This window comes from Corapipo altera, unplaced genomic scaffold, assembly GCF_003945725.1.
Source record: "Corapipo altera isolate COAL_440 unplaced genomic scaffold, ASM394572v1 130558, whole genome shotgun sequence".
Classification (NCBI taxonomy): domain Eukaryota; kingdom Metazoa; phylum Chordata; class Aves; order Passeriformes; family Pipridae; genus Corapipo; species Corapipo altera.
Genome location: NW_020885175.1, coordinates 17,967 through 29,466, shown reverse-complemented (window position 1 = coordinate 29,466; position 11,500 = coordinate 17,967). Strand labels below are relative to the sequence as shown.

Below are 11,500 nucleotides of genomic sequence, written 5' to 3'. Positions count from 1 at the left end.
GTGGGTTAGGGCCGGTTGCTTGTCCGTGTGGTCGTACTTATTGTATTATTTTATTAAATTGTTATTCTGACTTGTAATCTCTCTTTTGAGTTGGGTTGGTTTCCCCTGCTGGTTAACTTTTAAACCAGCACAAGTTACAAAGGCACATTCTGGATACCAGTTATGACAAGCTGTTAAGGCCTGAGCCTTGAATCTCATGTAAACAACTAAGCCTCCATTTTCTTTCACAGTATAATGTAAGCAGCACATCAGTAAGCACAAGCAGATTATAAACTACACCTCCAAATTAAGTTTCCTAAAGCAGGTCTTCACACCCACCAGCTCTGTGTTAACTCACAGAACTGGTACCATCCAAAACTCACACCCCCTAGAAATACCTGATGGAACAAGCTGAGTATAAATAATATTAATGTTGCCATCCACAGGACTGTAACTTGTATCAGGTTCTAATCACCCCCTCCTTTTTTCTTTTTAAATGGACATTTGCAGAGCCACTTGCTTCAAATTTATTTATTAACTCTTACTAAAACTAATATGTATTACTATTTTTATCCTCTGAATAATTTCTTAACACTGCTATCCTCTAGTTTTTGCTCCATCTTGGCTTAGTAATATTGTACTTACCCAGAAACATTACAGTGAGCCTCTGCTAGCTGCTTGTCAGATTGGGAAGGCTAAAGCAAAACCCTGGGTTTAAATATTTTTTTCAGGTATTACACATTAACAGTTCTCACCAATCTGCTCCTGCTTCCCAAAAATCTTCCAGAACGTGGATGATCGAGTGTCCCTGAGTAGCGGGTTGGAGAGGACACTGAAAGCTTCCAAGGAGTCTCGCAGGTATCTCTTTCTCCAATTCCCCAGTCTCTACTGGAACTATTCAATACACTGGGTTCCTGAAGAACAACATACTTATTGTATGCATCTTGTAACTCACAATCAACTCAGTATCTGCTCTGAATATTGAAAATAAAGGGAAGTGGAGGTAGTACCACATCTGGAAACCTTTAGTAAGAAACCCCAAGGGATAGTCAAAAAATGAAACAGGTTTAAGAGAGAAGCACTGGCAAAAGGAAAGATTTTTTTAGTTAAAGTACTTCATAGCAATGATCAGTTCCTTCATCTGTCCTCTCATTTGGCCAGACAGCAAAAAGTGTAAGGCTTTCGAGGCATTATCCCAACTTAGATACTGCAACAACAGGGCAGAATTAAGGGCCTCACTTTCAAGTGTTATGCAAAAAACCCCACATATGTAGAAGTCTCCAAGACAACAAACGCACCTATCTGGCCACTAAAGCAAGCTACTTGTCTTGTCCCAGCCATCGGTTTTAATACAGAAAAGAGTGGTGCAAAGAGGTGGGGGGGAAAAAGAAAAATAATGTTTTGGGGCCTACTAACAGATAATTATTCTTATATAAGGAGCATGATCTGTCCAAGGAAAATAGATTGTATAGCAAATGTAAACTATGTCACCTTAAAAACACTCCTGCAAATTACACAGTATCTTATCCAACTCTTAAACATTTCCCTTTTACCACTACTTAAGGTTTTTATTTCTCTGCAGTCTATTCTAATAATCCATCATAATGCTATTGGTAGTGAAGGACTGAAAAGTAATCATTATTAATTCCAATTACACTTCATGCAAGCGGCAATAATAAATTTCTGTTTTTCATTACAAAATTGAAACTTTTATGCATCTAAGCTTTTTATAAATCACTAACACTGAAGATCACCATAAAACAGTGAACAGCACTGGGTATAAAACCACTTGGGGTTTCAGAATAAGGTAAATGGGTTACGCAGCCTATTTCAGACACAAATATTGATTCCACAGTTTGAGATGCATAACAGACTAAGATTGTTTGGCAAAACAGTCCTGCAAATAAACAGAGTTTGCTGCATTTCCTGAGAACAAAGTGCTCAAATTTTCTGAAGTCTGAGGAAGTCTGCAGGGCAATCACCATAACTGTTCTCTTTTTGTGTTTTCTCTTCCAAAATCAGGAGCTCTAATCCTCCCCTTGGCTACTGAGGCAAGTTTCTAATACCTGAAACAGGAACCATTTAACATAAAAGTATGTCTGTCTTTAAGAGAACCTAAGGGACGAGGCTCTAGACTCCCAATTACACTGAATTTCAATTAATAGATGATAACTGAGGAAAGACACTGCAATTTAATTTGCTCCATAGAATAATCATTGAGATTAATAAAATCAATAGAAATAACAGAAATCCAACCATTTTATTAACACTAAGAAGCATTTCTAAGTGATTATTTGTCCATTCTCTTTCTACACACTATTAATACTACAAACACAGTAGTTGCTGTCACCATTTCTTAAAAATCATAGGATTGGGATTTAAAAATCTGAAGAAATATTCATGGCTCATCGTTCTCACAAGCAAAATTAAACCTCATATTTTCAAGTCTCAGTGGGATTCATCATATTTCCAGATTATTCCACATATGGATAATCAGCCTATGGGCAGAAGACTAAACAACTTGAAGATAAAAGTAAAGCTCTCTTAAAATGTTCTTATTATGAGCCATACCTGCAGACGTAATTGATCTTGAAATACCTGCCTTTCCCTTTTCTTTCCAACTGTTAGATTCTGAAGATGTGAGAATTTCTTAAGTGTCTGGATCACCATGCTAAAGACCCTAATTCAAGAACACCACACTCAGACCAGCACAATTCTGAAAGCCCAGTCATGGAGCTACATCATATACCATCCTAATGCCAAGCAGCTTTTGGGAGCTGTGGTACCTCTGCACGGGGCTCATTTCTTTAAAGGATGTCCCAGCGCCAACACGGAGAGAAAAAAAAGCAACATACTGGGAATCAAAAAAGTGGCTTTAAGAGAAAGCAGATTATCGGGTATGATGTCAGGAACCCTCAAACCAATTGCTATATCTGAAACAACAACAACAACAACAACAACACAAAACAAATTAACAACAACAACAACAAAATCTGTTTGCTTTCTTCCTTCAGTTCACTTTAAGACTAGTTAACATCCCTTGTGAGTACTTAACAATTAAAGCACTACCTAATGTAGTCTATTTTGGTGTCGATCTGGGGTCTAAGTAGAAGAAAAATGTGATGGGGAAAAACATTCAGAACAATTTTATACACTACATTTGACACTATCCTGCCACTAAAAAAAAACCACCTTAAAATTCATTTCTCACAAAATGTTTACTAGGTTGTAACATAAAGCATAGGAATTCTTTTCTCATACCATTTAACTAATTTGATTTTTATATTGTAAGTCACCTAGAAACAATACTGTATCACATACATCTGATTAGTTTACAATTAACCTCTTTGTTCTGCCTCCTCAGAGAAGCAGAGGCTAGTCCCCAGACTGATCTCAGAAATGCATGACATACAAGAATTCACACCTATACAAAAAAAAATGGAAAGAGAACAATAGAAACCTTTCTTATTTTTTTAGCCCTAGTCAAAACCAAATACTCAAATTTTGACTGCTCTGTCCCAAAAGTTTGAGTTAAGCTACAATCAAAGATTCTCTCTACAGAAATTACTCTGTATTTAAAAGCCAAATCCCCAAGTTCCCTTTCAGCTTTATACCCAAAGCATTACTGATAGTTATGCGTTTTTTCTTAGGAACGACAAATCTTAAATGATTGGTAACTGAAGTAGTTCTTAAATATTTTAAGGTAGGCTTCTGAATGGATTAACAAATGGAAAACACCTGTCCTTTCCATTCCTATCTGACTGGACTTAATCTTATTTAGACTATTTGTTTCTTCATGCCCCAGTCTCTGTAATCCTAACTTGCAAGCACTAATGTAATTTGTTCCTACCTGCTCTCTAAGTACCAAAGGTTAGTCAAGACAGGGAGTTTCTCTATGCTTTTATCACTAAGCACTAGTCTTGTGTAACAAGGTCTCAGACTACCTTCTATGAACTGAGAGTGGAAAGAAGGGATACAACATAATCTTCTATACAAATATTTTCCCCTAAATGTTATAAAGATCATTCCTCAGATTAGAAGCACTTTGCTCAACAGGAAATAGTCAAAAGAATACGCAGTGCAGTGAACACGTTGGAGTTTGTGTAATAAACTAAATAATGTAAGGTACATTGTGTTAAAATTTCTTAACAGTAGTAAGTAACACATCAAACTTCACAGAAGCAGTTCAGCTGAAGACTCGTCTTCTGATCAACAACTTTCAGTATATGTACACTGCATGTGGACTGTGTCCATAAATTCCTACAAAAGAGTAAGACTGTTTGATTTGGTTTTGCGGAGCAGCCAGCCCATGAAAAACACGGGGGAATCCAAAAACCAAAACCAACTGATGATTGCTTGCCCTTATGCATTCCCTATAGCCTATATACTAATGAACATGTGTATGCCAGGGATAACAAAAACGTAACACACATATGTGTACTTGTGCTAAAAATAATGTTCTATTACTTGTAAAACTGTTTCTGAAAAAGGCATTATGTAACACAACGTTCCAGATAACTTGTCAGCAGGGACCAAACTCATAACGATTTTTTTAAAAAATATGAACATTTAATCACAGAGTTAAGTTTCTGCAATTTCAAAGATCAAAATGGGCTTACATTTCTGGGTCCAAAACTGAGGTGAGAATTGCTGACAGGAGCAGAAGTGAACTACTAAGGTAATTGAGTTGAACTGCTACCTGTGGCTTCCAAGTGCCCAAAGTAATTTCTAAAGTAGTTTAATCTCTACTTCCCATAATTCTCTTCCAAAAGTGAAAGTACCTGCAGAGTGTGAGCACTTCCTCTTGAGCATGGCTCCCTGCCCCCCAAAAAGCAGTTTGGTCAGTGTGAAACACTGCATGTGAACCAACCAAAGGCCTTTCCCTCAGTCCTGTCTATGGCACACAGAGCCCAGCTGCACTAGCACACTGACATGCTAAGTGTTTAGGCTGAGGGGAGCCTAAAGCTCCTCTTCTTACCTTCACAAAATGCAAACACAGGAGGTGCTGCAGAGAGGCACAGCCTCATTAACTCAAAACACAGTCCTGTAATTTCTGCATCATCAACACATCAAGTGTAATGTCCTATACACACCTAAGTTCAGACAAAACTCTCACCCCCCCCTTCAACAGAAAACTCCATTTAGCCAGGTTTACAACGGCAGTGAGTCATGCCAAAACAGATCCACAGTATCAGGATGCCCCTTCAGTCATCAAACAGCTGATTTCTAAAGGTGCAGCTACAAACACGAGCAGGTAAAAATAGAAATATAGAACTACCAGTTCACAGATTACTGTAATTGGCCTGCTTATTAAATTCTTGTACTTTAGAATTTTTTTTGTCTGAGTTTAGGGGCTTTTCTTGGTTAAAAAAAAACAAAACAAAACACTTGAAATTAATTTATACTTTACAAAAAGAAAAAAAACCACATTACCTGGTATCCAGATTCTAATCTCCATGAAGATTCTCTTGCACTATATGCACCAGCTAAACTGTTTCCAGTCAATGTCCTAGATCCTAGGGAAGAGCTGGAAGCCTGAACAGATATCCTGCGAGGAATTCTTGAGGGTTTTGACTCCATTCTTTGTATCCTGTACAAGGACACACTGATTATTTTTCCTCCTATAAGCAGGGACCTCATGCAAAACAGGCACAGTCTTTCTGAGTGTAACAAATATGACTCACACATACGAATATTAAATACACAGCGCTTTGGTCTGACTGTGCATCAGTAAAATGGGGAAACGAGCTCTCACCCTAGATTTTGTAACCTCTTCTTTACATCTCCTCCCGTTCCATGTTAGAAAACTAGAAATACAGCCCCTTTTGCTATACTTGTTTTATTACAATATACTCTTACTATTATAAATATTATATATATATAATATATATAGATAAAATATATAAATATACTCCCTTAAGAACCCCACAGCATTCATATTAACACAAAATGAGTCAGGAAGAAAGTACTCAGATTTCTTAAATTTATGTATTACATTTTTGCTAATGAACTGTATCTTCATACTTGCAGAAATTATATTCAGACTTATTTTTCAGGGTCAAAGTCATGAAACTTCACCTCCCCGAGAAAAACCATATCTGCAGTTTCCCTGCCTTTAACTTCTCCAAGGATAACTCCCATGCAAGTTAACATATGCAAAGGAGCACATGCTATCTCACAGGTGCATATATAAATTTAACTTTGACTCGCAGAGTATTTATTTGCTCTTTTGATATTTCTAGGCATTTCAAAAGAAATGCTGGTGCCTTTTTCCCCTGCGAAGTGACCCCATAGTCAACCTTGTCCTTGAAATAGTATCTTGAGTTAGTGTTTCTGTAAAACTCCGGATAGCTACCTAACTGGCCTGCTTATATGCACAGATTTATCCTCCTCACGATGGTACAGACAAGAATCAGATCACAAAAGGTAGCTCTTAAATAAAAAATTTAAAAGAACTGCAGTATCCTCAGTGGCACAGTACTGTATAGCATGTGAACTGAGTACCCAGTGAAGAGCAGCATGATAACTATCGACTCAAACAGATGACCAAGAATTCCATTGGTACAAGGTGAGTTGCAGAAGTGGTACAATTCTGGCTTAACCTTCTAAGAATAGGAGTAAGCTTTACTAATTTTTGAAAAAACCCTATCCATCAGCAAAGTACACTTTTTTCCACAGTTCAGCCACTGTCTGCAAAAAGCAGCTGCATCAATCCTGATGTACCTCATGTCTGGTTGCAGTTTCAAGTTGAGTTCACATACTCAGGACTTCTAACCTTTGCTAAAGTCATGCTGCATTACATATTCTACCTGGCAAAAGCCAGTTTGTACAGAACTCCATTGACCAAACAGCTGGGACAGCTGAGGTTAATTTCCGTAACACAGGACTTTTTTAACTACTGTTCTCGTGCATGTTCAGTTGCCAGCTTTACAACAGTCCTCAAAACACAAAGTAGCCTAAATGCTTAATCCTGCAAGTAGGACTTTTAAAATATAAAGCACATCAAGGAACTGTTTATTTTTGTGTACTGGGTTGTATCAAGGAGAAGCACATCAGCTTCTAGACCATGCTTCTGACATCAGCAACCCCTTATTATTCGCCAGAGACATCATCAGTTAAAAAAGATCTGGTCAGGAATCTGAAATTCTCACCTGTCTAACTTTGCATTAGTAACCTGAAATAATTAATTAATTAAATTTCCCAGATCACATTTAAATCCCAAGGTAAATATTAAACAATTTATGCAATTCTCAAGTTGTAAACACAGCTCTATCAATAAGAATGTTCTAAGCAGTGTTTCAAAGTTCAGAAGAAACTGTTAATCATGGAAGTTTAAAAGAAATTAAGGAAAATCTAATAATCTAAGCTATATCATTTCAGGTGGATCCTCAGTGCAACAAAATGTAGCAATCCTAAACTGTAACGTAACTAAAGCTTCAGAGTAATCTGCCATAATGTGCACTGTAAGTCTAGTACTTGGATGAAGCTGCACTAAGTTTGAAAAAGTAACCATCAAAGTCGCAAACTGTAAAACTAAAATAATGTCACAGTAATACAGATGAGGGTGTGTGCTGGACAGGACAGCTGTACGTCTTGATGACATCTGACACTCAAAGCACTGTTCGTCTGTGTTTTACCCTGATATAAAATATAAGGAACAGACACACAGAAGAGTAGATCCAATTCTGTACTATTAAGTACTTGACAGAGCGCCAGCACTATCCCCTTTATTATGGATCAATTTACTTCTGAATCACTTTGTTTCAGATAGGTGTGGAACCAGACAAATTAAATAATACAGATAAAAGTCAGACACAGACACATATAGAAAACACGAGGGTTCAAGAAGAAGGGATGGAAGCTCTTACTGGTAGAAAATAATGTCTAGATGAACCAGGGGAGGATAAAGAAATGTAAGAACAGCTTCAAGACTAAATTAGAGATCATCTAATACTGATAAAATTGCCACCCACAGAACAAACAAAACACAAGCATTCAGACTGAAAAGGATAGGGTGGAAGAGTGGACACCAGAACCAACTACCTCCAGAAGCTGAAATGGAGTCCAAAATTAGCAAATTACTTCTTCAGACACACACAGTCACAAGACTAATTTTCTCCTTTCTAAGGTAACCCCTAGAGGACAATGTTACCATCGGCCTAATCATGTAAATTAGCACAGGCTGTGATTTTAACCCTAGTAAGTCAGGATGATATTATCTATATAATATTATTTTTCTTCAAATAAAGAAATCTTGCAGAAACTACACACACAAAAAAAGTGTTAAAATAAGATTAAGGCAGTACACTAGAAAATGCAAGATTTTAATTTCAGTTTATGCATACACATTATGGTTAATCTCTTGAATACAACTGTACATTTTTTCTGCAGTACTGATCTCAGACAGCAAATGAGAAGGATCTGCTATAAAGATCAATTGGAGTAGTGCAAGAAAAGGCAAGAGAGATCCTGCCTTGTTTGATGCAGAAGTGAAAAGACGCCGAATAAAAGGTCTTATGGTCTAGGCAAAGAACTTCTGTTCAAGCAAACTGGATTTTACCCTTGCCTTTCAACAAAGATTCAGTGATATGGAGCATGTCATCCAGATTAATTAAGATTTAATTTTTTTAAAAATCACAACGAAAGAGCTCTTCAATTTCTGGCCATCCATCATAAAATTCACTTGCAATCCAATGAGCAGAAATCATAGAATAATTTTGGTTGGAAGGGATCTTTAAAGGTCATCTAGTTCAACCCCCCTGCAATAAGCAGGGACATCTTCAACCAGACCAGGTTGCTCAAAGCCCTATCCAACCTGACCTTGAATATATCCAGAGATAGAGCCTCCACTACCTCTCTGGGCAACCTGTGCCAGTGTCTCACCACCCTCATCGTAAAAAATGTCTTCCTCAAATTTAGTTTAAACCATTACTTCTTGTCCTATCACAAAAGGCTCTACTAAGTGTCTGTCCCCATCTTTCTTACAGGCCTCATTGAACTACTGAAAGGCTGCAATAAGGTTTCCCCAGACCCTTCTCTTCTCCAGGCTGAACAGCCCCAACTCTTTCAGCCTTTCCTGTCTTACCCAGCTGGACAGAGCTGCAACTGAAGTCAATGGAGCCATGACATGAATTTACTAGCCAGATAAAACTAGATCTAGGCATCTCAACTCTGGTGATCAACGCCAGTAAGGGGTCTCTTGGCAGGGGGTGTTCAGAGTTCTCTGAAAAGCATTTTAAGCACTGTACCTTGAAAGCCTGAGAAGCAACCCTCTTCACAGTTCAGCTGAATACACCCAAAACACATACAAGGCTTATGCTCATCACGATAACACAATGGGGTTGGTCACAAATAAGGTGAACATGCTAAGCTATCAGAGAACACAGGACACAACCAGACAATGGTCTCACAACAAAAATCAATCACATTATTAAAGCCACACTAGTACTTGTCTGCAAGGGGAATAGTCCTTGTATACAGTATTTCAGAATGAGAATGGTTCCCTTTTACAGGATCAGGGTCTTAAGGATTTTCCTGAATGAGCACAAAGGCACTCAAACTAAAACCTCAAGTGTTTTGTTTACATCCACAGGAATTCAACAAACCCAAAGTAGTAATTAACACGCTATAACGAGTTCTATAATGACAATGTAGTCACCTCCATTTTCACAGAAGGTAGTGAGATCAAAAAACTTAATCTACTTCTCTGAGGAAATACTAATAATGTAAGAATAGAAATTGTGCTGTAGTCTGAACTGATGAAAAAGCCTGCCGCTGCCAAACAGAAAAGGAACATCTTACTCAAATATCACACCTGTCGTGTCCTTCATTGAGAAACCTCAACACACTATCCTGGCAAAACACACCTCTGGCTTCTCTATTATTTTGACTGTACTCACTCTGGTACCCAACAACAGAGAAATGAGAAAGGATATAGCAGGATGAGAAGCACTCTTCTCACCAAAGCAACATATTTCAACAGCTTATGCCATCTTACACTACTTAGCAATCAAAACCTCATAAAAAAATCTGGAAACTCTAGTGGCTCCTAGAATAACATGTGATGCCTCTCAAGACTCAGTCAGAAACCAAGTTCTGAAATAAAACTTTAAAGTCATACCTGTGAAACAGATGACCAACTTGTAACAGGAGGTGGAGCTGAACAGCCTATTTTGAGTGCACAGCTCAAATGTCCTGCCCTTCTTGATGTCATCCCTTTAACGACATTATAAAACATCAACTAGACCTAACATAGCCATGGATAGAGATAACAAAGACAGAAAAGATTCAAGAACTCTTTGCAGGAAAGCAACGCAATTTCAAAAGATAAAAATAACAGACAGCAAATATTTCTCTTCTACTTTGACCTTCTCTACTGATATATGAGGAGTGGTTTTAGGCAGTCTTGTCTAGCAGTAAGGAAAGTATTTACCAGTTTCCACGATTTCTACTAACTTTTCTAGCTTTAAGCTTTTAAGCATTCCTGTACCCTCTATCACAGGAAAGCATGAGCTTCACTACCAGCTCCTAAATCCAAGTCTTCTAGCTTGGAACTATGAAGTGACACTTCTACCTAAGACTCAAATTATCACATCTGCATGTTTTTGTGTGGTTTAACATAAAACTATTCATAAGACCTTCTCCCAAGCTACTTGTGCTCACGTGTCTTCCTCAGTGTTTACTCACAATCACGTTTTTATGACAAACAAGATGGAGCTCGCGTGTCTTTGAGGCTGTGCAATTCTTCATTCGAAGTATTTTCTCAACCTTCGATGCAGAAAGGCTGACAAATAACTCAGCAGCCCCTCAGGAGTCCCGCGAGCAGCAAGAATACTTACGAATGCCGACGGCTCCCGGGCCGCAGCGGCCGGTGCCGCGGCACAGGGCTGCTCCCGCAGAGCCGCCAGGCCCCGCACCGTCCCCGCCACGCGCGGGGAGCGGCCCGGCCCGCACGGCAGGGGCTGCTCGGGGGGCACCGGGTGTGTTCCACACGGCCTCGCTCCGAAAGCGGCCGCGGAGCCAAGCGGCCGTGGGGGCGAGAGCGGATGGAAGGGCGGCGAGGCCGGGCCCCGCACAGCACAAAATGGTTCCCCTGGCCCTGGCGCGTGGCCGCCGGGCCGAGGCAGGCCCCGCAGCAGGCGTCGGCCGGGCCGGGTCGGGCCGGGCCGGGCCGGGCCGCAGCGGGCGCCGCGGACGGTGCGTACTCACCTGCCGGGACGGGCTCGGAGCCGCGGCGGCTCCGCGCGCGCCGCGCCGGACCCGCAGTGCAATGGCGGCCGCGACACCGCCGCCGCCAGATACGGCCGCGCCCCGCCCGCCCGACTCTCGCGAGAGCTGCGGGGGCGCGGCAGGACCCGCGGGGGGCGAGGCAGGGGCGGTGCCGGGAGCGCGCACAGAGGCGGGAACGGGACATAGGGCCGGGAATGCGACACAGGGGCGGAAACGGGACACGGGGCGGGAACGGGGCACGGGGCGGGGCCGAGGGGCGGGCATAGGGGCGGGGACGGGAACGGGGCACGGG

At 40.4% G+C, this 11,500-nt stretch overlaps 1 protein-coding gene across 5 annotated transcripts in view; it reads right to left on the bottom strand.

Annotated features, from left to right (window-relative positions):
- LOC113940072 (E3 ubiquitin-protein ligase MARCH7-like) overlaps nt 1-11,274 on the bottom strand; it is a 25,933-nt gene extending 14,659 nt beyond the window's left edge. For 2 of the 5 annotated variants that reach the window (XM_027631147.1, XM_027631151.1), the window contains exons 1-3: nt 10,100-10,702; nt 5,413-5,569; nt 735-893 (exon numbers count right to left, since the gene is read on the bottom strand). In XM_027631147.1, coding sequence (XP_027486948.1) covers nt 735-893; nt 5,413-5,559 — 306 coding nt within the window. In that variant the 5' untranslated portion in view covers nt 5,560-5,569; nt 10,100-10,702. Of the gene's footprint in view, nt 1-734; nt 894-5,412; nt 5,570-10,099; nt 10,708-10,817; nt 10,893-11,187 lie in introns of those variants that run through there. The other 3 variants (XM_027631148.1, XM_027631149.1, XM_027631150.1) reach the window with 3 other exon arrangements.
- Between the last annotated feature and the right edge of the window lie 226 nt (nt 11,275-11,500).